The following is a 26012-nucleotide window of genomic DNA, read 5'->3' as shown; positions in this document are numbered from 1 at the left end:
CAAAAATTCAATCTTGTACAGGTTTTGGGGTTTGCTGTATAAGCATAAAAATGATGGGGGCAAGAAGATATTAACTAGGTTCACAATTCTGAGAAAGAGCATATGTAAAGGTAACATATTTACATTTTATTTCAAGAAAGACATAAGACAAACAGCATAAAGATGCCCAGGTGCCCTAAAGATAAATACATTTCGAAGATTCTCATTAAAATGAATCTGTAGTATTGTTCCTGCAAGCAAAATACCTTTTTTTTTAAATAAAAAAAAAATCTGAATTGCAAATGCTTTTGCTTTTTTTTTTGCAGAAAATCTGCCATGATTATTTTTTTTAATGAATAAGGATTTTCCACAAAACAGGCTTGCTCTACATGCTAGATTTTTAAACAGTTCCGTGACACAATATGCTAACTACATACACAACAGATAATATCGTAAGAAAACACTCAACCTGATGAAAAGTTAAAATCTTCATTAATACACGGAAAACTGACAACTCATGCCTTTAAAATCAAAAATACAAAAATTAAATGTTTTCCTAAAAAGATTTCCTTATTTTAAGGATTCATTTGAAAATGAAGCTGCATGTAATTTGTACAATAAGTTGTACAAGTAAACAGGTAATATACATAAAAAATTAACTGACATACTCCTCAATTATCAATTGTCCACCTTTAATTTCCAATACTGTACTTTCTTAACAAGCATACAAAATATCAAACTTCTCTTTAGAAAAAGTGCCGTTCTTTGACATCCTTTACACAAAAACAGTCTGAGCCTGCGGCGTGCTAATGCAGTTGAGAGGCAAGGCATACTGACTTTACAAATTCTACCTTCCATAAAAAGCCTCCTGAAAAGGAGATTACACGCCACTATAAAAATATCAACCTCTTGTGGTAGCTGCATTAGAGAACCAAGGCGTGACGACTTATTTTCATATAGCATAGAAAACCACTATGAGCACATTAACTGCACTGGTGGCCTGGAGTGTACTGTGCCACAGGATTATGCATAGCTACTGTTAGGTACCACAACTGTTACACAGAGTTTTAAACTGATTGTAACTGGGAGCATAACAGAGGTACTACCAGCCCATGCAAAGTAAAAATACTGAGTCACTGTGCTGAATACTTCATTCCTGGAGAAAACCCAAAGGCAGCAGTAACTGAATCAAGCCCAACATGTGACTGAACTCGTTCTCCTCAAAGGTTAGTGAGCACAGTGAAGTCTGAGGTATACCTTTATCCATTAAATGTGTGCCATTGCAAGATATTACCATCTGGAATATATGTCATCACAACGGTTCAAATCATTTGAATATTAGTCATTCATATATTCTTAACTACCCAGTCTCTTGATTTTTGAAGATTTCACCTACAGTAGAATATTACAGAACAAAATATAAATGCATCTTTTAAATGAAACTTACATGGACTAAAAGTAGAGAATATTTTTAAACAAATATACAATATGCAGGCAGACAAAGCAGGAAAACGGCCATTCAAATGTATAATTAAAAAAAAACCTAAAAATTGACTATTTCCAGAAAACTATGAAGCGCCTTAACTAAAAGGAATGCATCATGAGATTCTAATCTAATACAGGTCAGAAATGTAAAAAGGTTATAAACCTTAACAGGAAAAATAAAACAACTTTTACTGGCCATTCCTGTTGAAATGAGAATAGTAAAGTAACAGAAAAGTGGCTACAAACCCACTGAGAGCACCAAACAGAGAGAAAATGAAAGTCCACTTTCATCTCTGTTATTATCATAAAATCCTGTGTAACTACAGGTCAAACTGCTGGTGGCAGAAACAGAATTCGTTATGAGCTGCAGATGTCCTGTACATAGAAAGTCTCACTGGAGCTGTCTACTCTACAGACGCTTCTGTTTTAGCCTACCCACTGTATGTGTTCAATCTGAGATAGTCTCTTTCTGTAACCCTTGATTATTATTGGGCACCAAAGATAAGAAAAGCAAGACGGGGTACAAAAATGCAAAATTTCAACAGTAATGGCAATGTTTTTGTCTTAGTCCAAAAGGGTCCTGCATTCTCTCCCCCCCTTCATTGATATGACAAGTCTCTGAACTTAATCTGGGGGCAGCAAATCATGCAATCGAAATCTGTCTCTGATGTGAGGCCGGACATCTTCATTCTGTGTGAAGAAAAGATTACTTTTAAAAAGCCATATAATTTCTATGAGATTGTCTTATAATCTCTAAACAGCACAGTGCATTTATTTAGCTGTTCTAGATTAGTTAGTACTTTAGAGGTGATTTCAAGCATGTGGGAGGTTATTTAAAAGTTATATGCAAACACCCGACTTAAACTTTCTAAAGGACTTGAGCATGTGTAGGTATTGGTATCATGGAGGATACTGATCCACTCTAAAAGGGCTATGAAGGGGCGACTATGTATTAAGTACAATATAACAATAAAATAAACCCTAAATTTAGACTCAAGGTTTGTTTTCGTTTTTTTTTTTTAATTTTAATTTCTTTTTGTAAAAACAGTTAAAGCCGGGCGTGGTGGCACACGCCTTTAATCCCAGCACTTGGGAGGCAGAGGAAGGCGGATTTCTGAGTTCGAGGCCAGCCTGGTCTAATATAGAGTGAGTTCCAGGACAGCCAGGGCTACACAGAGAAACCCTGTCTCAAAAAAAAAAAAAAAAAAAAAAAGAGTTGTGCCATTAAATTCTATTTTCTAGAAGAAAACAATTCCTGTAAACAACAACAACAAAAGAAACCTATGAAGCAGTGAAGTCTGACAGGCCTCATTTTAATACTTTCTAACATAATTCAAAACTGTTCAAGGAAAACAACAGTGGCCAGTGAGGTTTAGGACCTCGAGTGAGGCTACAAATTACGAAATCTGCTACCTTCCTCCATGAGAGAATATTATTTATTCTGCTTTTGCCTCCAAGGGAAGAAGGATTTCTCTTATAAAATCCATGAAGAACGGGAACCTTTTCTGAGTCCTTGCTCTTTCCAATCTTCCTGACTTCATTATTATTTTCCTCATGCATCACTTAAAGGAGGAAGTTGTTGGGCTGTCGAGATGGCTCAGCGGGTAAGAGCACCGACTGCTCTTCCAAAGGTTCTGAGTTCAAATCCCAGCAACTACATGGTGGCTCACAACCGCCCATAATGAGATCTGAGGCCCTCTTCTGATGCGTCTGAAGACAGCTACAGTGTACTTAATAAATCTTTGGGCCTGAGCGAGCAGGGACTGAACAAGTGGGGCGACCAGAGCAACCGGAGCAAGCAGAGGTCCTAAAAATTCAATTCCCAACAACCATATGAAGGCTCACAACCAGCTGTACATGTACTCATATGCATAAAAATAAATAAATAAATCTTAAAAAAATAAAGGAAGTTGTTTAAGCATCTTGACCTTCAGGGCATTGTACCATTCAAGAGGCAGAGGCAGGCAGATCTCTCTGAAATACAGGCCAGTCTAATACACTTAAGTTCCAGACCAATCAAAATTATACAGCAAGACCCTGCCTCAAACAACAAGAAAAACAAAAGCCCACCCTGATGATTTCTTTGATTATTTTTCAGGCCACTAATAAACTTCCTCTGAATACCAGCTGCATCGTTCATTGGAGGCTCAGTGCCCCGGTAACTACAGGTGATAATCAATTTCTCTGCTTCCAATCAAAATCATATGTTCACCAGAAACTCCCAAGTTACTAGCCTCCCAGGTAGTTTTCTGTCTCACCCCATCAGACAATCTGCCTCTCTGTCTCCCTCTGTCCCTCAAAGTGCTGGAATTAAAGGTGTTCCCACTGCCTGGCAAGGAAAACATTTTAAAAAACGCTTTGGACTTCCTTATGCTAACTGATCCAAAGAACTGTCTGCACGTCTGGAGTCTGGGTTCACAGTGCAAGGCCAAGCTCACTATTACTCTACCAACAAGATCTCCACAGGGTACTCCTTCTGCTTATTTTTGTACATTTAATGACAGAGGACTGGCTGCAAGTGCCTTGTAGATACTTTATCTTTTCAATGTACAAACAGAAATAAATTGTATAAAACACTTTTTTGAGACACAAGTTTCATTTAGTCCCAGGTTAACCTCAAGCTCACCATAAAGGTTAGAATGACCTCATATTCTTGTCTCCACCACCTTAGTGCTGGGATCAACTGACCCATGTGTATCACAATACTCACAACTTTTATTTCAATATAAGAATAAGACTAGGTCAATTTCTACTGCATATTATTAAACTTATTAGGCTCAGTGGTTAAGAGTACTGGCTGCTTCTTCCAGAGTACCCGGGTTTAATTCCTAGCACAAGGCATGTCACAACTGTCTGAAACTCTAATTCTAGGAGATCCAGCACCCTCACAGAGAAATGCAGACCAATAGCCAATGGACATGAAATAAAAATTAATAACGGGCTGGAGAGATGGCTCTTCCAGAGGTCCTGAGTTCAAATTCCAGCAACCACATGGTGGCTCACAACCATCTGTAATGGGATCTGATGCCCTCTTATGGTGTATATGAAGCCATCTAAAGTGTTCTCACATACATAAAATAAATAATTCTTTAAAATGAAAAAACAAACACAACCTAATCTCTTTCACGCTGCCACAATCTTCTACTGGTTAATTACTTGTTGTTGCTGTTGTTCTTTTTTAGGGAGGATCTGGTGACGTTTATAACCTAGGCTGGCCTCAATCTGATGAGTTTGATGCCTCTGTCTTCTGAGTTGGTTTACAGTTAACTTTAAAAGCCAATACACATACAGATTTGTTCAATATAGTTCAACTAACAACAACAAAAATCAAATAGACCATATACTTACCAGTTCTACAAGCTTCTCCAGAAATGGAATCAATTTTAGGAGTTCATTGTCATTTTTATCCATAAACCAGCTTTCTATAGGGATTCCATTAGAAAGCTAAAACAATAAATATATAATTAAGTTCTCTTTAACTACACTAGCCTGCTTCGGAAAACTAAAGAAAGAGACTTAAGTAACTATGGATGTAAAAGTTCCACTGGAAAGAAATGCTACTAAGGCTTCACCGACAGCTCAATAATGTAAGAGAGCGCGAAATGAGTAATATGCAGCTAACTCATTGTTCAGGGTGACTCACTTCCTTGGTGAATACAAAGTTAATCAACAAAGAAGGGCCACTAAGGCACTTCTGCAATATTCATTCAAGCAAGTTACTAGAACAATGCTAGTCACCGTGGACTACAGACATATCTTCAACCTAAACACTATCAGAAAGCCTATGTGTGCACATGCTTATACAAAGACCAAGCCCTTGCTAAAATCATCTACAAAAACACTTCAAATTATTTAAATCAATAGATCTGATTGATTATTTTAGTTTTTAAACATGATTATAACTATAATTTCATAAAATATCAAAATGCTATTAAATGATTTACAACCCTCTATCTTCAGATTTACTACATAAAATTTTCTTAATTTATGTTGTAGAGTTCACGTAGAAGACATTTTTCATAAGTACTTATCTATTTGGCATTTCTAATCCTAAAAAATAACTGGGTACACAGAAAAATCCCATTTTTTTTTCTATCATATTATTCTTGGCAGCAGTTGTCTTCTTTATATTTTATCCAACTGAATTTTTATAGGAATCTTCTTCCCACCTGATAGGCAAAGGCTTGTGGTGAGTTGTCAATTATTATAGTTTTGGAAAGATCTCTCCCAAGGATATTCAAGTCCTTTATATAGTTTCCTTGTACACAAACACAATGTTCACGGAAAAGCCGGTGCCTAAACAAAAATGAAGACACATCTTAAAACATACACAGAAGCATCCATATGCAATAAACTTTCTAAATATTCCTTCCTCTCAGGAAGCAGACTGAAATAGAAATACTAGGGCTAAGCTGTGGGCTAGTTTCAACATAAAATTCATAGCAATTATTGAAACCTTAAAAAAAAAAACACCAAATATTACAATGATTTAAAAAATGTTGGTTTATACCATGTCATAAATTATAATGTTACAAAAGGGAATTAAAACTCTAAGTTGTTTTTGTAATTTAATTACCCAGGAAAGCTCAGCTCAGATGCAGCATTTGGTTGTCAGCGAGGTCCTGCTTTTTAACCAATTTTCCAGATGGTTGACTGAGGCACAAGTGACTTGCCCAAGATCACAGTAAGTCTGTGGTTAGCCCCGTATTGGAACCCAGAATCCTCCTGGCTCCCAGTCCTTTGCTCTAACCAGTAGACCACACAGCCTCCCTATCCCTGTACATGCCAGAATAGAAAATATAAGAAGGTATGGTTTTGTATTGGAATTAAAATAATTTTTTAGTTTTCCTTACAGTTTTTGAGAAAAGATGCTTGCTGCTGAGGCCAAAGCATTCAATCATTTCAACTTTTCCCAAACACCAATTTTTTAAAAACGTGTGTGTGTGTGTATGAGAGAGAGAGAGAGAGAGAGAGACAGACAGAGACAGAGAGACCGGGGGGTGGGGGGGGGCTAAAAGAATGGTGACTGATGTCAAGCCGACTGATGTCAGGCAGTGGTAGTGATAGCACACTCCTTTAATCTCAGGACTCAGAAGGCAGAAGCAAGTAGATTTCTTTAGTTTGAGTCCAGTCTGGTCTACATGAGTTCTAGAATAGCCAGAACCACACAGAGAAACCTTAGCTCGAAAATCCAAACAAAAACAACAAAAAAACAGGTTTAAATATTACCAATGTAAACGAATAACCAATTTTACAAACTAAATAGAAAATTCTGTCAATTTAAAAGCTATTAAAAGCTGAAAAGTCATATATACTAATTATGCAATCCACATTTATAACCAATATATTATCATCCTTTAAGTATTACTGATAACTGACTTGTGGGTCTTTCACCTTCTTGCCCTTTGACTTAATGATTGAGTTCATCTTGCTTACTAATCCTAAACAAATTTTTACGAGCAATATACTACTCAGATCTGTTCTTTTAGTTTTATAATTTCAAGAAAGGAGTATTTTCAGCCAGGCGTGGTGGTACATGCCTTTAATCCCAGCACTAGGGAGGCAGAAGCAGGCAGATTTCTGAGTTTGAGGCCAGCCTGGTCTACAGAGTGAGTTCCAGGACAGCCAGGGCTACACAGAGAAACCCTGTCTCAAAAAACCAAACCAANCAAACAAACAAAAAGGTATTTTCTACACACCACTCTGTCCACGTTCAACATTTAAGAGGCATACACAACTCGTTTTAAAAAATCTAGCCTTAGTTGGCAATGACAGAGAAAGTCTCAGCCACCTGTCACCCACTTTCTCTCTCTTTCCCTCTTTTCTACTTTTTATTTTTCAAGATAGGGTTTCTCTATGCAAGCTTCCTACATCTCCTTTCTCTACTCTTGATCACTCAGCCTCACTCCTAAACCTTAGAGCAAGATATTCTCTCTTCAGGTGACAGAAATAATGGAATTGATTTTCAAAATCTCCCAAGGCATCCCTGCTAACCAGAAACACACTCCCATCTGCTGGGTAATGGCATATTCAAGGAACTGAGTCCAGATTAGAATAACATCAATGATTTTAATCTCCAGTTAGATGCATGTAACACTCTCTTTACATGGGAGGAGGTAAATCTGCTCTTCAATCTTTTCTATTCTGCTTCTACTTCTCTAAGCCATTACAAAGACAGTATAACAAGCATTATCTCAGAGACATGGAAGTAAAACAAGGCCACAACGAAAACCTCCACCACCTCCCTGCTCCCATCCCCTCCCTGAAATTCCCAAAGAAATGAAGATACAGATGTAACAGTGAATAAATATAATTTGACTTTGCAACCCTTTAAGGAATGTCTGTCTTAAGTTAAATTAGGAACTCTTAAAAGAGTTGTGGGACTTAAAAAATTCATTTACTGTTCAACACAATAAATCTCTAGATAGTAGCCAACAGCAAATGGCCATTAAAATGAAATAGAATTAAGGTAATTACACAGATGAGTGACAGACATTTCTACTATTTCTTAATTAAATTTACCTGACCAGTTGCTTTTTAGGGTCTAGTATGTTCAGTAACTTGTCTGCATACACCTTCTTAGAAGCAGTAAAAAGAATGATCTACAAATTCAGGGAAAAGAAGTAATCAATTACACATGATCTAAATATGAGTACTATATTGAATAAAATAAAATACACGGGAAAAATAGTTTAAGCAAATTTACCTCATACATCTGAGACATTCGTTCCAGGAATTCCCTGAAGAATGGTCTTAATCTCACATAAACCTGAAGAAATGCAAAGACATTTTTCAGCAAATAAACATAAAATAGAAACCATCTTAAGATACTGTGCTCTAATTTTGGACATATTATAATTTAAAAGTTCCTAAGAAATAGAAATATTTACTGGGTGCCACTCGAAACAAATATACTTCATGTACCAAAAGCACTTAAGGCGGTCTTTTAGAGAAATAGTAATTATTGTTTTATTTTTAAAATATAACAGTATTTCACTGAAATGTAATTTCAAAAAGCATTTCAACTAAAAATAGAAGATTTCCCTCATTACAGATTTTGATCCACCAAATCATCTCCATCTTCCAACCAGGTAGCATCCATCCAATCATTTGCAGACTGTGTGTCGAGTTCTAAGCTGACCTGTCTCAATGACCTTCCTCAGAATTTCTTTTAAACAAAGTCTTAAAAACACTACTGTTTAATTTTTATATTAAGATAAGGAATAGTCAAGGATGTGGTATCTGGATTGGTGAGTTTAAATACAGCCCTCCCCCTTTAGTGTAGAAGGGTAGGTTTGATAATTGAGATTGTAAATACACAAAGACAACAGCTCTCAAAGCCCACTGTTCAGGATATATAAACACATGGGTTGAGACAAGGTTTCTCTGTGTTGTCTTGGCTATCCTGGAACTTGCTTGGTAGATCAGGCTGATCTCAAACTCAGAGACATGAGTCCTGGGATTAAAGGTATGTGCCGCCACCCAGATATAAATTTTCCATCTAATTTCTTAACACTATTACTCCTGTAATACACTGCAATATTCAGAAAAAGCACACAAATGTAAGCCATAAATAATCACTGAAACTACTTAAAGACTTCCTAGTCCTCCATTTACATTCACTTGGTCACTAAATTTTATAAAAGTTTTATACTCCACTGAAAGGTGGGTATTGATTTCAGATACCATAAACAAGCAAGCAAGCAAGCAAGTGGAGTTAAAAGATTGTGATGTCATAGCAAGCCTGTGTTGAGTATACATTTAATGCAGGCTTAGTTTTCAATTTCAATTCTGTCATCTACATGAAAAGGTTCCTGTGACAAAAATGCCAGTTCTGGGAATGTTTTATGGTAAAACAAAAAAAGCATGCAACAAAGAAAACAAAGAAAAGTAGTATTTTCCAATGACTTCCAGATTAGACTGAACCTGTAATTGCGTTATTCACCCTACTATGTTTGTTACTATGCTATTACTATCTTTAACTGTAACATACATCTAATAATCTGACACTCTTTCAGAATGAAAAGTAGCACTGAAGATAGAAGAGGACACTGCTAGTGTTTCCTTAACCCGAGAACACAAAGAATAAGAAGAGTTGTCTATCACCATTCCACTCTGCAGAACAGAGTCACCACTTTATCAGAAATGTGTCACCGAAAGGTTGTAAGACACAGATAACATAGTGGGGGGTGAGGGTAGGATATTAGGGGGGAAAAAAAAAAAAGGTCAGGTCTTAAAGGTCAGCTCCATAGGGAGCTGTACCATGTGATACAAAGGCACAATCAAAAGCAGGACCAGAAGAGATGAGGTATAAGCCCAAAATGGTCTGTGTCATTAGATGTAAACAGGAATATGAGAATCAGTGTACAATACAGTCTTTTTTGTTTATTAAATCTATTTGCTGGAGGCAGGGTGTGTTTGTGGTGTGTACATGCCACTGGTCAAAGGACAACTTTCAAAAATCCTTTTTTTTTTTGGACCTAGGGATGGAACTGAGGTTGTCTGGGTTCATGGCAAGTCTTTCCCTGCTGAGCCATCTTGTTGGCCTCAAAAATTTAGTTCTTGACATTTAAAAGTTTAATTCTTATTATTTAATTGCATTAGGTCACAAAGGTAAACATGAATCATTTTAAAGATTTAATTTTATGCATGTGAGTACACTGTCACTCTCTTCAGACACATCAGAAAAAGCCCATTACAGATGGTTGTGAGCCACCATGTAGTTGCTAGGAATGGAACTCAGGACCTCTGGAAGATCAGTCAGTGCTCTTAATCACTGAGCCATCTCTCCAGCACCGACATGCAACATTTTAAATGCTTCAAACCCTAACTCCTCAAGTAACTATTTGCTGTTTTCCATCTCCAAACTTAAGTCTCATAAAGAAATCTATTCTAAAGTACCCCCTCCTCATTTTCTACCAACTATCCTTCTTCAGACTCAAACCTAAAACGTTTTATTTTGTTGAGACAGGGTCTTACTGTGCAGCCCAGACTACTCTAGAACTTAATATGTAGCCAAGATGGGTTGGATACTAGGGTGATCCTTCCTGCTCCAGCCTTCTCAATGCAGACACTACAAGAGTGAGCCACCATGCCCAACCAAACTTAACTGTATAAATTCCCCAAGACCAAGAGGGTGAGCTCACTCTACTTTACCTATATTCTTGCAAACCTGTAGCAATGCTACTCAGTCTAAATCTGTTCTCAACAAACCAAATGTATTTTGAAAACAAAAACAAAGTTTAAAAATAATGCCTACTGATAGTAGTAAGTGTTTATTATCTGTAAGACTGACAACCACTCAAAAGTAAGCACCTCATTAAGCCCAAGTTTTAAAAATTAGAAACATTAGAATCTGCTGAGTGGTAGTGGTGGGAGAGTATGCTTTTAGTCCCAGCACTCTGGAGGCAGAGGCAGAGGCAGGCAGATCTTAGTGAGTTCCAGGCTATAGCATGGTCTAGCAGTGAGTTCCAGGACAGCCAAGGCTACACAAAGAAAACCTAGAAAACAACAGCAAAACAACAACAACAAATCATTAGACTCTATTAGAAACTTGTTTTACTAAAATTTAAATTTTATATAGAAAAATTACATAAGAAAATAGTGTACTACATTAACAGCACTTGACAAGGAATAGCTTATTTTCTGCATCCTCTTTGGTATCATGTCAATGAAAACTCCCTAACTGTATGTACAAAGTACTAAAAAATGCAAATAGAATCATACTTAGTAAAAGTCAATTACATAGAAAACTACTTATAAATTGATTGTTAACTCTCGCTAGGTTATTTAACAAATTGATCAAACTTATTTGATAAATTTATTTTAACAATAGGACCAAGAAGCAAAGAAAAATCCTACCTACAGATAAGCAGTTTCTACTAGTCAGCCATATTAAAAGAAACATTTCACATGATTTTTAAGCCCAGACAGTATAATACTAACATTAAAAAAAAATTTCCCCCCAACTGGCCATGATGGCACACACCTTTAATTACAGCATTCAGGAGACAGAGGCAGGCTGATCTCTGAATTTGAGGTCAACCTGGTTTACAGAGCAAGTTCCAGGACATCCAGGGCTACACAGATAAACTATTTGTCTCAAAAAAGATCTTCAGTACTTTTTTTGTTTAGAACATCCTTTGAACTTGTTGATATACTATTTATAATTTTTTTATAAATAGTAAATTTATAAGGTAGAATAAGGTTTACATGTGTGCTCAGCCTAGATAGGGCCCTGGGTTCCGTCTATAGCACTAAAAGGAACATAGTTTTAATAGAACTCATTAGAAATACAGGTCTTTAACCCCACTACCCAGAGGCAGAAGCAGAGGATTTCACTGAGTTTAATACCAGTCTCAGCTACATAATGGGATTGTATTAAAAATAAAAGATAATTAGTGAACACTATTAAATAACTCGAGACAAGTGCAGTGGCGCATGTCATGTCAGTACATGTGATCTCAGCACTTGGGTAGCTGAAAGCAGAAAACAAATGATGCTCAAATTTTTGAGGAATTAAATGCTGTCATCATCTGGGGAAATATCCTCCATTAACAGATACACAAGCATGCAAAGTGGCCCTGCCCATTTCCAACCTTTAGGCACACCTTAGTATCCTCATCTATATATGGATCCTAAAGTTATGAAGGTTAGATAATACATATAAATCATTTGGTATTGTGGCTACCACATTTGAAGTGATAAAAGCTGTTAACTATTAATACCTACCTCTTTATCTAACCAGTAGCCAGTATTATCATACGGGGCAGAACTGAGCAACCACAGTTCTAAAGATAACTTACAGTTCTTTTAAGAGAATCCAGTCTCTTAAAAGAGAAATATTACTGGTTCCACTAATATTTTCTTAGCATTAGTATCAAACACAGAAACAAAGGCCAAATCTTCTCCAAGGACAGAAGACTACTCTAGTAGGAGCCATGGAGGCCTCAACTTCATAACCTACATCAGCATTTGCTTCACCTAGTTCCAGTTAGATGCAGACAAAGTATTTGTAGGAGGAATAAATCTAGGGATAAACAGAGAAGGGCTAATACATCACAATCAGTTTTTCCTTAACTATGGAAATAGAACTCAATCTGAAAAGGGATTTAGAGTTCAAATAGGATTAAGTGAAGTTTAATGTATTTGACTGTGCATGATCAAGCTGTCAATGAAACATAATAATGTTCATTATGGGAAAATGGCCATTTATTTGTACATACATTTAAGTATATAAATGCATAAATAAAACTTTAACGACATATTAAGAGAATGCAATTATTTTAAGAGCAAAAAGAAAGTAGCCATGTTAAAAAATGTTGCCTTTAAAAAACACTCTAGCATATACCAGAATTGTGGTTCAAGCCTTTAATCCCAGCATTCTGGAGGCAGAGGCAGGTGGATATCTGTGCTACTAACACCCGAATCTACAAGAGCACATTCTAGACCAGTCAGGGCTACACAGTGAGACTGTCTCCAGTAGCAGCAGCAGCAGCAGCAGCAGCAGCAGCAGCAGCAGCAGTAACATCAACAATAACAAATCATTCTAGCAAGCAATCAGGAAGTTGAAGGATTATGAGTTCTAGGCCAGCTTGGGCTACAGAGTGAGACCTTTTGTCAAAAATACATAAAGTTAAATAAAATCACTTAGAAAAAAATCTAGATAGTGGACCCTTCAATTTAGTGAACATTGAAATAACTATCAGCTGTCAGCTGTTAAATGAGAACTTTCTGTGCACGGTCCATCTATCCCTCCACTAGTATATAGCCCAAACAAGCCTCAAACTCACTCTCCCTGGTCCAGCCTTCTGAACTTCAAGAATAGGCATGTATCTCCTGTCTGGCTGTATAATCTGTTTTTTTTTTCAATGAACTATTCCTAATTTGAAAGAGATACTTCAAGAATTCTCAATGAAATATATTTTCTAATTTTTGATAAAGAGAGAATTATGTTTAATTTATATCATTTTTAAATCTAAATATTACTAATAATTATTATGAAAACATAGTGCCAATGATTACTTATTGCAAAGGATGGGAAAGTTTAAAATTATTCTGAGGTATTGTTTTTAATATTTTGTACAGTGTTACTATTCAAATACTCTTCTCTCCTAATTAAAAGTGACATCAGTATTAAATAGTCATAACCCCAAATACTATATACAAGGCATAATTATGTACAAACATATATAGACAATAAAATTAAGTTTATAAAACTCAGCAACAAAATAATTATAAAGTCAGAATTTATAAAAGAGAAAATGTAGTCTGGTATTTACAAAAGAATTTTTCACTTATATATATTTTTCTCTTCATGTAGCAAAAGTAAAGCTGGTTTTTCTAGGAAGAGTTAGAGGCCATAACACTTCTAATTCTCTTTTTGTGGTGTGAAAAATATCCTGAGCTATATGACTTCCAAGAAAACAAAGAAGCTAAACTTTGCTAATCATTGGGCTCTCCACTGGCCTCTTCCTCCCAGCTTTCCCCATAAAAGCAACCTCTACCAATAAAAGAAAGCATCCTTTACAAGCTCCCTACAGCATCCTAGCTCCTTGAGTGCTTACCATAGTCTCATTTCTGGACAGCTGACCCAAAGTTTGTTGATTTTACTGATCCTCAGAAAGCCACTCACTGGCTAAAGTCTTAATGGTGAATACGGTCAAAAAATCAGATGCCCCTGCCTTACTGTACAGAATGAGGAGATGGACAACACAGTTGCGTTTGATGCACTGTGGTGAGACATATGAGGTATCTTCTTTGTCTTCAATCAGCCACATTTGGGCTGAGTAGCTCTATTACATCTTCAAAAAACTGAGCTCCAGTTCTTGATGGAGACAGAGGAAGGTCATTGAGGAGGTGTTTCAGCTCAAGAGCTAAGTGAAAAATGTCTTTTGATTCAGTTCTGCTTGTGGATAGCAGTCATCTTCTGGATGGAAGAGGGAGTGAGATGACCTAGAGTCTTGAATTGGTGGATCTGCAGGAACAGAAACTAAATACAGTGGAGACCTCTTAACTGAGTAACACCATGAGATGGATTTCCTGACAATGTGTCAATATTAAACTAACTACAAGTTTAAACGTGCATTGGAGTGATCATGCACCTGTTTTTCCAAATAAAATGCATCTGTAACATTTTATGAACAAATCTCTTCTCAATCACTATGCAACAATTTTTTAGGAAAAGTGTGTATTTATTAAATAGTACAGCAGTTCAAATAATCTGTACCTTTTGTGAGTGTAATACTCACTTTCAAGTCAGTTCTTTCATATTTCTTATATACACAAGCAAGTCTGTCTATCTCATCTAGCATCAGAGTAACTAGTCACCTTTGAGAAGGGTCTTTTGTTCTTTCTCCAAAAGAAGTGGACATGTAAATACTAAATTTAGACTTGAACAATTTATCTGTCTGAAAATTCCAAGGGTGATATTATATAAACTTATTTCTATTCACCAAAATAAGAAGAGCACATATTACCAAGTATGGTGATCTGTAAGATTAGTAGCTACCTGAAAATTCCCTTAATCTTAAGAAAGTCTATTATCAGATCTTTATCAAATTTTCATTATAAAAATAAGAATTCCAATGAACATTGGATTACGACCCCTAAGAATGCAATTTTATAAATTTACAGTATATATTCTCATAATTATTAGGTCATAGGTCAGCAAATTCGGGCCTGTTAGCCAATTATAGACTACCACGTACTCTTTAGAATATTAAGTACTATTGGAACACAACCATAGTTTTGAATATTTTTTGAGACAGGGTCTCACTATGTAGCCCACTCTGGCCTGGAACCTGTAATATATATAGCCCAGGCTGGCCTCAAACCAATGATTTTCCTGCCACAGTCTCCCCTGTACTGGGACTACAGTACTGGATTACAGGTGTAGGCCACCACTTCTGCTCATCTCCTTTTCATGTATGGTTCATTTCGGGTTTGAAACAGCAGAAAAAGTGGTTGCAACAATAGCCATAAAATCTAAAACTCCTGATTTAGATAATTTATAACTTGAAACTGGTTTGAAGTGGAAGAAAAATAAAAGGTAGAACTGAAATTAGATATAGATGAACCTTTACAAGCTGAACACAAACTAAAAGTAAATCCTAAAAAAGGATATTTATCTTGCCTTGATTCACAACAAGAAGCTAATTCTTAAACAAACACACATAGACACACACATGCATCACACAGAGACTCATACAGACACACACATGCACACACAGACACACACACAAGAATGGGATGCTATAGAACAGATATATTTAAGAACATATAGGCAGGTGCCATGAATGTGCTATGTAAATTTCACCTCAACAAATTATTTTAAAATAAGAGTATATAGAGTATTTTATGGGTTTCTACCTTTAAGTGAGCCATGTTACATTACAGTGGTTAGATATGTAAGTTACATCTTACCTAATAATGTGGTTTCTCCAAAATCTCTTAGCTCATCCCAGACCCTTGTGTATATTCTTCTTTGCCAGTAGATGGAGACAACACCACTGAAAGTTTAAAAGACATCATTCCCTGTTTAAAGGGAGCTTGCTGGTCTGAAAAAACTGGGGGGAAGTCCTAAACCAAAGGCCTCTCCATTTTTAAAAAGCTATGTCAAAACCACAAATCCAAGGGAGTTACTCAATATTAATATGGACAATCTTTAAAAATTTAGTTGAGGGAATTATGTCCTTCATAAAGTAAATAAAACTGCAATCGTCTCTATAGCTCCTAAAACTCAACATCAAGCTCATTGCTGTGTAGATGGCTGGGTTACTTTCTGTTCACTTTCAGAAAGTGCAACTCAAATATGTGGTGAAAAAGTAGTTTTTCTAATTCTACAAAAGTAGGTATAATATACTGTATAGCTTTCTAGGCCTTAGTTAATATGTATTGTTTTTTTTTTTTTCAAACAAATACAATTATCCAGGTCCACACATAATAGCAACTTTTAAAAAGAAAATGCAGAAATGGTGGAAGCAATAAGAAAAATTTCAATATAGCATATCCATACTGAAAGGAGCCAAATGAATCCACTTTCCATATTTATTTCACTACTCAAAAAAAAAAAAAACCCAAAAAAGCAAAAAAAACCCAAAAAACAACAAAAAAAAAACAAACCCAAAACTAAAACCACTACCACCACCAACAAAACTACACAGAACAACCCAGAAGCCATTTGTAAGAGATAAATTTCAAAATGAGAAACTTAAGAATTCTCAAATAAGCTTTCCTTGTGAAATTCAAAGGTCTTAAACAAGTTTTCAAAGTCATTCAAAATAAATGAATAAAAACCAAACTACAAAGAATAAACAACAAGGCTACTGCATCGAAAACAGAGCACTAAGATATTGCTGCATCACTTATATTGGCTTTAAGACTCCTGTCCCTTAAGTGGATTAAAGATGAGCACTCTATCTGGCAGGGAACAGCTCATTCAGAAAAGATCTTAAACCAAACAATTCAAAATAAGAAAATCTTAAAATCCATTATTTTATGTATCTTTTCCTCTTCCCCTCATAATGTATCAGGACTAGTATCACTTTAAAAGGAGAGGGATATACTACTCAGATATTATATAGAATAAAGGAGAGGGATATACTATTCAGATATTATATAGAATAAAGGAGAGGGATATACTACTCAGATATTATATAGAATACCCGTCTAGATTAAATTAGAATGAGGATCACAGTAAATTAAATCCTCATGATTTATGACTACTTAAAGTATTTGGCAAAGTAGCCCTGAAACATCTATTTAACTCTAAAATCTTATAAGTCCTACAAGACAACAACTGAAATCTACCCCCAAAAAGAAACCCAAAAACAAAACACCAAAACCGCTAAACAACAAAAATCATAACCACTTTGTACTTGCCCACCAAGAACACATGCAAACCAGGGACCTGGTCACTACTCACGTAGCAAATGCTGCAGCTTTATTAATCCTGAGGTGGCTTCCTTGTGACAAGAAATTACTGACTTTTCCCAATCTTTAAGCAGCTTGTGTATGTTATGTGTATGTTAACAAATGCAAACACACAAAAGGATTCTGCAGTTCTTTTTTTTTGTTTGTTTGTTTTTGTTTTTTTGGTTTTTCGAGACAGGGTTTNTCTGTGTAGCCCTGGCTGTCCTGGAACTCACTCTGCAGACCAGGCTGTCCTCGAACTCAGAAATCCACCTGCCTCTGCTTCCCGAGTGCTGGGATTAAAGTCGTGCGCCACCTCGCCTGGCTGTATAGTCATTTCTTAATTAAGCCAATCCTCTGATAAAAATTCTAATAAAAGTATGGCCAACAGATAATCCACAGTAAAATCTTAACAATATTTATATTCTGCACTGTAACCTGTCCACCAAAGATGAGAAAAACGCTTGTACCTAATAATAAAGCAGTAACTACAGGATTCCTTGAATTCTCTGATTAATATAAATTAGATATATTGAACTGTAATTTTACAGAAAACATTACTGTAGTAAATAAAAATGACCAACAAGGAATGAATATTTCATTATTATTATTAATTGGATTTATGGGGAAAAATAAAGACAAAATCCCCAGTCTTAACATGGCAAGTTGTTCTTGGGGATCTGAATCAGTGTTCCTTGCCTCCACCTGCTGGCAAAGATTATGAAACTAGTAGAGATCACAAGTCAGAAAAGTTAGTATTTTTTTATTATAAATTAATGTTTCACATTAACTATCTAGCATAATGCTACTACTTTGTGTTAATAAACCATTAAAATATTGATAAAACTACTAATAAATCTACAGAAAGACACACTGAACATCACAAAAAATTTTTTCTTCACTCAGAATGTTACCTAATAGTTTAAAAATTAGGCTTAAAATTACCTGATAAATGACATCTTGGAAAAGGACTGGAAAAGTGAGTGCTGCATCTTCTAGCTCATTCAGACTGCAGTGCACTAGTGTCTCATCCTTAAAACAAACACAGAGAAAAACAAAACATTAACAGAAATTTCAAACAACAGTTTGATGAAGTATTCATCACTCTTTGTGGAATTTATGTTGTATATGACATAGAAGATTAGGCCAAGATTTCACCTAAAGTCAGTGGTTCTCAAATATACTTTTTAGAGCAATAAACAGCATCAGAGCCCTCCAGAAGTATAGCTCTCTTTGATGATTCCCATTCCATGGGCTGTGATACACTTCTCAGTTACCTCTAAAGCAGATTCAAGTCTGAAAACTACTGGTTTTTGTTAAAGAACATTTGTAACTCCTTGTTAATTTAACTTCTTAGTTTTCTTTTTTCTTTTTTTTTTTTTTTTGGTTTTTCAAGACAGGGTTTCTCTGTGTAGCCCTGGCTGTCCTGGAACTCACTCTGTAGACCAGGCTGGCCTCGAACTCAGTAATCAACTCAGAAATCTGTCTGCCTCTGCCTCCCAAGTGCTGGGATCAAAGGGGTGGGCCACCACCGCCCGGCTACTTCTTAGTTTTCTGAAGACAGTCTCACTCTATGGTCCAGGCGGTCTTCAAATTCATGATTCAGTCCTCTTGTATCACCTGAGTGCTAAGGTTACAGAACCACATGCAACTGCAATCTGCATATACTAATTACATTTCTTTGCAATTAGCTCATGAAAGCTTAGACTTTGTTTTCTCATATAACTCATCTTCAAATTTTTTATGAAAAAGAATCTTAATTTAGGATTAGATGTTACTTATACCTGAGTATATTTCATCAACCAAATACCCAACGAAAACTTATCATATCTGAATATCAGATCCTGATTTCTTACCAAGAACAAGAAAAATAGGAAAGCAGTTCAAGAAAAATGTTAAATCAATACATTTCTTAAAACCTAAATTTTAGAAAGGACAGGGGATACAGGTGAGTTGGAAAAATCAAGCTCTCAAACTGACTCCTAGTACCATATAACCAGGGAAAGTGGCACATGCCCATTATTCTCAGCACTTAGGACGGGAGAGGCAGGAAAACCAAAAGGTCATCCTTGGCTACATAATGAGCCCAAGGATAGCTTAGGCTATCTCAAAAGTAAAATGTGCTGCCAGTAACTATCCTCAAATTTTTCAAAGGGCTTAGTTAAGATCTACTAAAACTGTTGGGTTGTATTGGTACACGCCCTTAATCCTGGCACTGAGCAGGCTACAAAACAGCAACAACAACAAAGATCAATTAAAATGAAAAATGATGCCGGGCGGTGGTGGCGCACACCTTTGATCCCAGCACTTGGGAGGCAGAGGCAGACAGATTTCTGAGTTGATTATCGAGTTCGAGGCCAGCCTGGTCTACAGAGTGAGTTCCAGGACAGCCAGGGGAACAGAGAAACCCTGTCTCGAAAAATTAAAAAAAAAAAAAAGATTGATCATATCTTATAATTCCACACTACTATTTGGGGATTGTTTTGTTTTGTTTTGTTGAGACAGAATTTCTTGGTATAACCCTGGCTGTCCTAGAACTTACTCTGTAGGACAGACTGGCCTCAAGACATCTGCTTACATCTGCCTCCTGAACACCAGAATTAAAGGTGTGTACCACCACCCTTGGATTTATTTATTTATTATTATTTTTTTTTTTAAGATTTATTTATTGATTATATGTAAGTTCACTGTAGCTGTCTTCAGACACACCAGAAGAGGGAGTCAGATCTTGTTACAGATGGTTGTGAGCCACCATGTGGTTGCTGGGATTTGAACTCCAGACCTTCGGAAGAGCAGTCGGGTGCTCTTACCCACTGAGCCATCTCACCAGCCCCGGATTTATTTTTTTTTTAATGTCTCTAAATAAACATGTGGATATGTGGCTATGTGTGAGATATGTATCTGGGGCAATGACAGGGATCAAATCCAAAGCCTTTCACATGCTAAGTAACTTTCCTGCCACCACTGAGCTATATTCCTCAACTTCTTTTTTCTCCCTATACAGTTAGATTGAACTCTCCTTGCCTGAGCCTTCCAACTGCCGTGTAAGTGCTAATACACTTGGCTCCCTGCTTACACTACTAAACCAAAACAAGAAGCCAGGTGTGCACCCAGACACTATTGCATATGCCAGCAAGATTTTGTTGAAAGGACCCTGATATAGCTGTCTCTTGTGAGGCTATGCCAGTGCCTGGCAAATACAGAAGTGGATGCTGTTGGATGGAACACAGGGCCCCCAATGGAGAAGCTAGAGAAAATACCTAAGAAGCTGAAGGGGTCTGCAACCCTATAGGTAGAACAACAATATGAACTAACCAGTACCCCCAGAGCTCATGTCTCTAGCTGCATATGTAGCAGAGGATGGCCTAGTCGGCCATCATTGGGAATAGAAGCCCCTTGGTCTTGCTAACTTTATATACCCCAGTACAGGGGAACACCAGGGCCAAAAGGTGGGAGTGGGTGGGTAGGGGAGCAGGGCGAGGGGAGGGTATAGGGAACTTTCAGGATAGCATTTGAAATGTAAATAAAGAAAATATTTAAGAAACAAAACAGAAAAAAAAAAAAGAGGTCAGGTGTGGTGGTATACAATCTCAAGCACTTGGAAGGCTGAGATAGGAGGACTGCAATAAATTCAAGGTAAGCCTGGTCTATAAAGCAAATGTTAGGCTAACTTGTGCTACACAGCAAGATCTTATCTCAAAATATCATACCCTTAGAATGAAAGTCAAGGTATATAACAAGGTATCTCTCAGTACTTATGAGACTAAAAGAGGAATAATGGTTCAAGGCCCGCAGAGGTTACACAGTGAGCCTGTAACAAAGACAAAATGTGTGTAAATCCATGTCTGTGTGTGTCACATACTTGTAAATATATATATATATATATATATATATATATATAGTGTGTGTGTGTGTGTGTGTGAGAGAGAGAGAGAGAGAATAAAACTGCATTTTCAAAGACTCCTAGCATCTTAGGTTTTTTCTAAACTAAGTCATATTTAATTATATTAATTCTTCACCTACTTTAATAAACGATTCATTCTCAGACACTTCTCTTTTTTTCCCTCTGCATTTAACCTTCACCTCAGAATAAAATATCGACAAATTTCTTTATGTCTAACCCAACTACAAAATCTCTTTAATTTCTTCTTCCATTTCTTTGTCCTGAACTAGTCACAACCAGTTTTACTTTTAATTTTTTCTTTTCTTTACATATATTCTCTAAAAATATTTTAGAATTTTTGTTATTTCTTTTACATCTCTGAATTGTAAAGGCTATGATTATGAAGTATAAAAACATAAATATTGTGCACTAATTAAAAAATGTGCAGGGGAATGGTAACATATGCCTTTTATCTCAGCACTTGGGAGGCCAGCCTGGTTTACAGAGTTTCCAGGACAGCCAGGGACAACACAGTCTCAAAAACCCAACCAACCAAAGAAACAAACAAACAATAAAAAGTTAAAGAACTGGCTTTTCTTTAAGATACTTTTGAGAACTAAATCACATTTCTATTAATGAGATACCAGTAATAAGTGTTAAACAATAAAATGTTTTCCAGCACAATTCATTAGATATATCTTTTGATGATATCAGAAAACTATAAGCAAACAGTAAATGTGGTATTCACACAAATACTAAAATGGGTTAGCAAAACATAAAATATTTAATTCAAAGTTCTTTTCTACCCAATAGTATAAATAAGTTTTTTCAGACAAAAGTCTTTCTAAATTGCCTAGCCTGGGCCCAAACCCTCACAAGCTACTCTGTGTGTCTCGGCCTCTTCCACAATTCAGGCTAAAAGCATATAAAACCTCATTCCAGGTATGCAAAAATTTTTAAGTCACATCAATGAAAAAAAAAAAAATCAAGTCTATTTTAAAAGTTGCTTGGTAATTAAGGATAAAGCTCAGCTGGCAAAGGGTTTAGTATGTAAAAAGCCCTAGCTTTACTCCCTAACACCAGACACAGGCATAGTACTACATGGCCCACCTTAGGTCAAAGTAGCAGGTTCAGAAGTTCAAGATCATCCTAAGCTACAGGGAGAGTTTGAGGCCAGCCCAGGCTAGTTAACTTACTGAAGTCAAATTGTATTTCAGGAAAACAAGATTCTAAAAATAAGAGGAAATCTTAATGCTAGGCATTCCAATACAATCAAATTACAGGGAGATATATTAACTGGAGAGATTCAGTGACTAAGAAAATTTGGTGCTCACAACTACTCAATAACTCCAGGTCCAGGGAGCTGTTTCTATGCAGACAAAATATAATAAACACAACTTTTGTAGGCTTAGGATAAATGTAGTAATAATAACACTTGTCTTGCATAATCAGACCCTGGAATAATACCCAACACCTCAAAATCAAAATCAAATAAACTTAAAAACAAATCACAGGGTCTCAAGAATGTAGAGAAAAAAAAATTCATTTAAATGCAAAAGTAAAAGTCTTATGTATTTTCAAAATGTGCTGGTCTCAAACAAACTGGTCTAATGCTAGGGTACCTAAATAAAACAGTTCAAAATACTCAGAACATATTTACATTAAATATAATGAATGCTTCTTCATTTGAATTTTGAATTTTAGCTCTTATTCTTTATACCTATAAAGATCACACTCACCAGATCTAAGACCAGGGAGAACTCTGGTGTGCTTCTTGTTTTCAAAGGAAGAGCAGGTTTCCTATTTAGCTGTTCTTCTGTCAGAGGCGGAACATGTTTGATGAAATAATAGCTATAAATCAAATTTTAAGAAAATTTCAACATTTCTATGTTTTATACAGAGAAGATAGTATTAAATTCTAAATTTTAATTAGCTTGTCATATGCTTAGCTATAAAGCAACTTTCCTAGAATGTACAAGGCCTTGGGTTCAATCTTCCAAGTACAAAATAAATAAAAGCAGACTTGAGATGGCTAGTCTTCATTGTCTATCCCACTAGATTTATTATTTTGGCACAAAAGGAACTGCTATGCCAGACTGAATTTTAAGCCATAACTAGACTCAAACACATACATCTCCCCAGTAGGAAGAATTAACACATTTTAACCTACAAGTAGTAAAGTTTGTTTATTCCTACAGTGTAGCTGTTCTCAACCTGTGGGTCATAACCCTTTTAGAGTAAAATCACAGGGATTGCAAATCAGATATTCTACATGTCAGATATTTACATTACAATTCATAACAGGAATAGTTATGATTGCAAAATTACAGTTATGAAGTAGTAAAATGAAGATAAATTTATAGTTGGGGTCACTACACCTTGAGGAACTGTATTAAAGGGTCACATCATTAGGAAGGTTGAGAACCACTGCTCAGGACTCAACGAATTCTTAGACAGCATTTTTTGCATGCTGATGGTAGTATTAAAGTTTTCCCTGAAAAAAAAGCCCCCTTTGAAGTACTATACTGTTTCAACCCATTTCCTAGACTGCAGAACACAGACAGATGTAATGCTTTGCTCAGACTCAAACTATCTGTCTAGATCATACTGGCAGCAGACCACCAAACACTACCCACGTGACTTTTTTTCAGTGCATATTTGGCTCTAAGAAGTGCTCTGGAGCTTCTTAAGATATTTCTTTGCATGTCACAATTAAGTTCCTTGATGCTTAGAATAAGGAAGTTCAAAATGACATATTGTTTTTCTTTGCCATTAGCTCACAAGGCACCCACTTAAGAAGTCTTTTCACCTTTCTGATTTATTTCTATTCTTAAGTGACTGCTGAGTACATACTGAGCTACTTAGTAACTTCCTGTGTAGCTGTAAGAGGATCGATGGCAATGATTGTTCTCAACTTGGTTATTGTCAACTTTTGCTGACCAGCCATTACCTCTTCCTCTTTAAGTTCCCATTGCAAAACGTAATTTTCTATTGATGTTATGAGTTTGTGTCATGTTTTACAACACGTTTTAAACTCAGTAAGAAAATGGCTTGAATTTGCTTTTTGTTTTTTATCACCTCTATAATATAAACTAAACATCAAAGGCTGGACATAGTGGCTCAGATCTTTGATCCCCCCAGCACTTGTTAATTTGAAGCCAACCTGGTTTACATTTTGAGTTCCAGGTCAGCCAGAGCTACATAGTGAGACCCTATCTAAAAATAAACAAAACGCATATATTAAGCAATAAGTCATTACCAAAAGAAAAAGATGTAACAACTGTCACTAAAATGATGTCCTCATTTGATTTTAGTATTTATTTAAGTATTTCAGTACCAAAAGATGTATTCCGACAATGCTAAGGCTGTTATTACTTTTGCAATAATCTAACACCTATAAGACTAAAATCCTCTGTGTGTCTTAAGGGTCTTTCCAAAGAGATTTAACAAACCATGGACCAGGGTCCTGACTGAATAAAAAAGACGAAAGCTAGCAACAGAGACCATTCACTTCTCTCTGCTTTCTGACTGAGTACACTGTAACCAGCAGCCTCAGACCCCGCCTGGTACAACTAGAATGGTCTCACTGTCGCAGCCCCACTATGCTGGACTGCATCCTCAAGATGTGAACCAAAAACTCTCCCTAAGGTATTTTGTCACAGCAATGAAGCCATGAATAATTCAACACTTAACCCAGTAAACTAATTTAGAAAACATGTAAGAAAGTACAAAGATTAGTGTCTAAAAAAACTCACTAAGTACTAATACCCACAGCTCAAGATCACAAGCTCTTTGTGAAACAGATGCCTCTATTCATGAGATTATCTCTTTTATGTTGAAATATCCTATTAAAAATGCATCTAATATACCTAGATTAGCAAACATAGTATTAAGAAAATATAAAGCTTAAGTTAAACAATGCAGAGTATTGGTTAGCCCTTAGGAGTGCCAGATGAATGAGAGATGGAGTTCAATGTTCAACATCATGAGAGAGTATCTTGTTATGTGCTGCTGACTTGAGAAAAAGTTGAAACTCAATATCCAAACTAAGATTTTCTACTAAACAAATAACATTTCCAGTTTTATCATGAAACTGAAAATTGTTCAAGAAAGAAAACGTGATAACCAGGAAACAACTCACGGGTCAAATACTTCCCAGTCCTCTTCATAGGTGGCCTCTGCATGGGCTGACGAGTATCCACTCTCTGGAGTCACTGGTGCTATTTAGGAAGAAGAAAAGATTACTTTCACTCTTCTGTCACAAAAAACACATTTTTATTATTCCTACAAGGAGCTTCCTGTATTTTAGATTAACCACATAAATAATTCATAAAGATCACTTAAAAGCAAATTTAAGAAAATAAACAACTCTACACTCAAAGAAAATTACTGCTATCAACATGCCAAACTACATGGCTAAGTAGAATTAAGATGTCTATGAACTAAGAGGAAATCTACTATTATTTGAAGATAATGTTCAGCAATAAAAACAACAGCAAAAACAAAAAAACCCAAATAGTGTATTTGTTAGTTTTTTATTAACAAGACCTAGAGTCCTTTTAGAAGAGGGAACCTTAATCAAGAAAATGACTATCAGACTGGCCCACAGGAAAGTCTGCGGGGAACTTTTTTGTTTTGTTTTGTTTTTTAGAACCCAGAAATCTGCCCACCTCTGCCTCCCAAGTGCTGGGATTAAAGGCGTGTGCCACCACCGCCCGGCTCTGTAGGGACTTTCTTTTTTTTTTTTTTTTTT

The 26012-nt window shown here is 36.1% G+C and overlaps 1 protein-coding gene across 1 annotated transcript in view; it reads right to left on the bottom strand.

The window, feature by feature from the left end:
• Nucleotides 1-105: 105 nt before the first annotated feature.
• Ctdspl2 (CTD small phosphatase like 2) overlaps nt 106-26012 on the bottom strand; it is a 54435-nt gene continuing 28528 nt past the window's right edge. The window contains exons 6-13 of the mRNA XM_021155484.1: nt 25401-25479; nt 22999-23110; nt 18322-18408; nt 8171-8233; nt 7987-8066; nt 5634-5760; nt 4813-4908; nt 106-2154 (exon numbers count right to left, since the gene is read on the bottom strand). Coding sequence (XP_021011143.1) covers nt 2089-2154; nt 4813-4908; nt 5634-5760; nt 7987-8066; nt 8171-8233; nt 18322-18408; nt 22999-23110; nt 25401-25479 — 710 coding nt within the window. The 3' untranslated portion in view covers nt 106-2088. The remainder of the gene's footprint in view (nt 2155-4812; nt 4909-5633; nt 5761-7986; nt 8067-8170; nt 8234-18321; nt 18409-22998; nt 23111-25400; nt 25480-26012) is intronic.

The sequence above is a fragment of the Mus caroli genome, chromosome 2, assembly GCF_900094665.2.
Source record: "Mus caroli chromosome 2, CAROLI_EIJ_v1.1, whole genome shotgun sequence".
Lineage (NCBI taxonomy): Eukaryota > Metazoa > Chordata > Mammalia > Rodentia > Muridae > Mus > Mus caroli.
The sequence above is the reverse complement of the archived record's forward strand: the minus strand, read 5'-3'. Positions and strand labels throughout refer to the sequence as shown.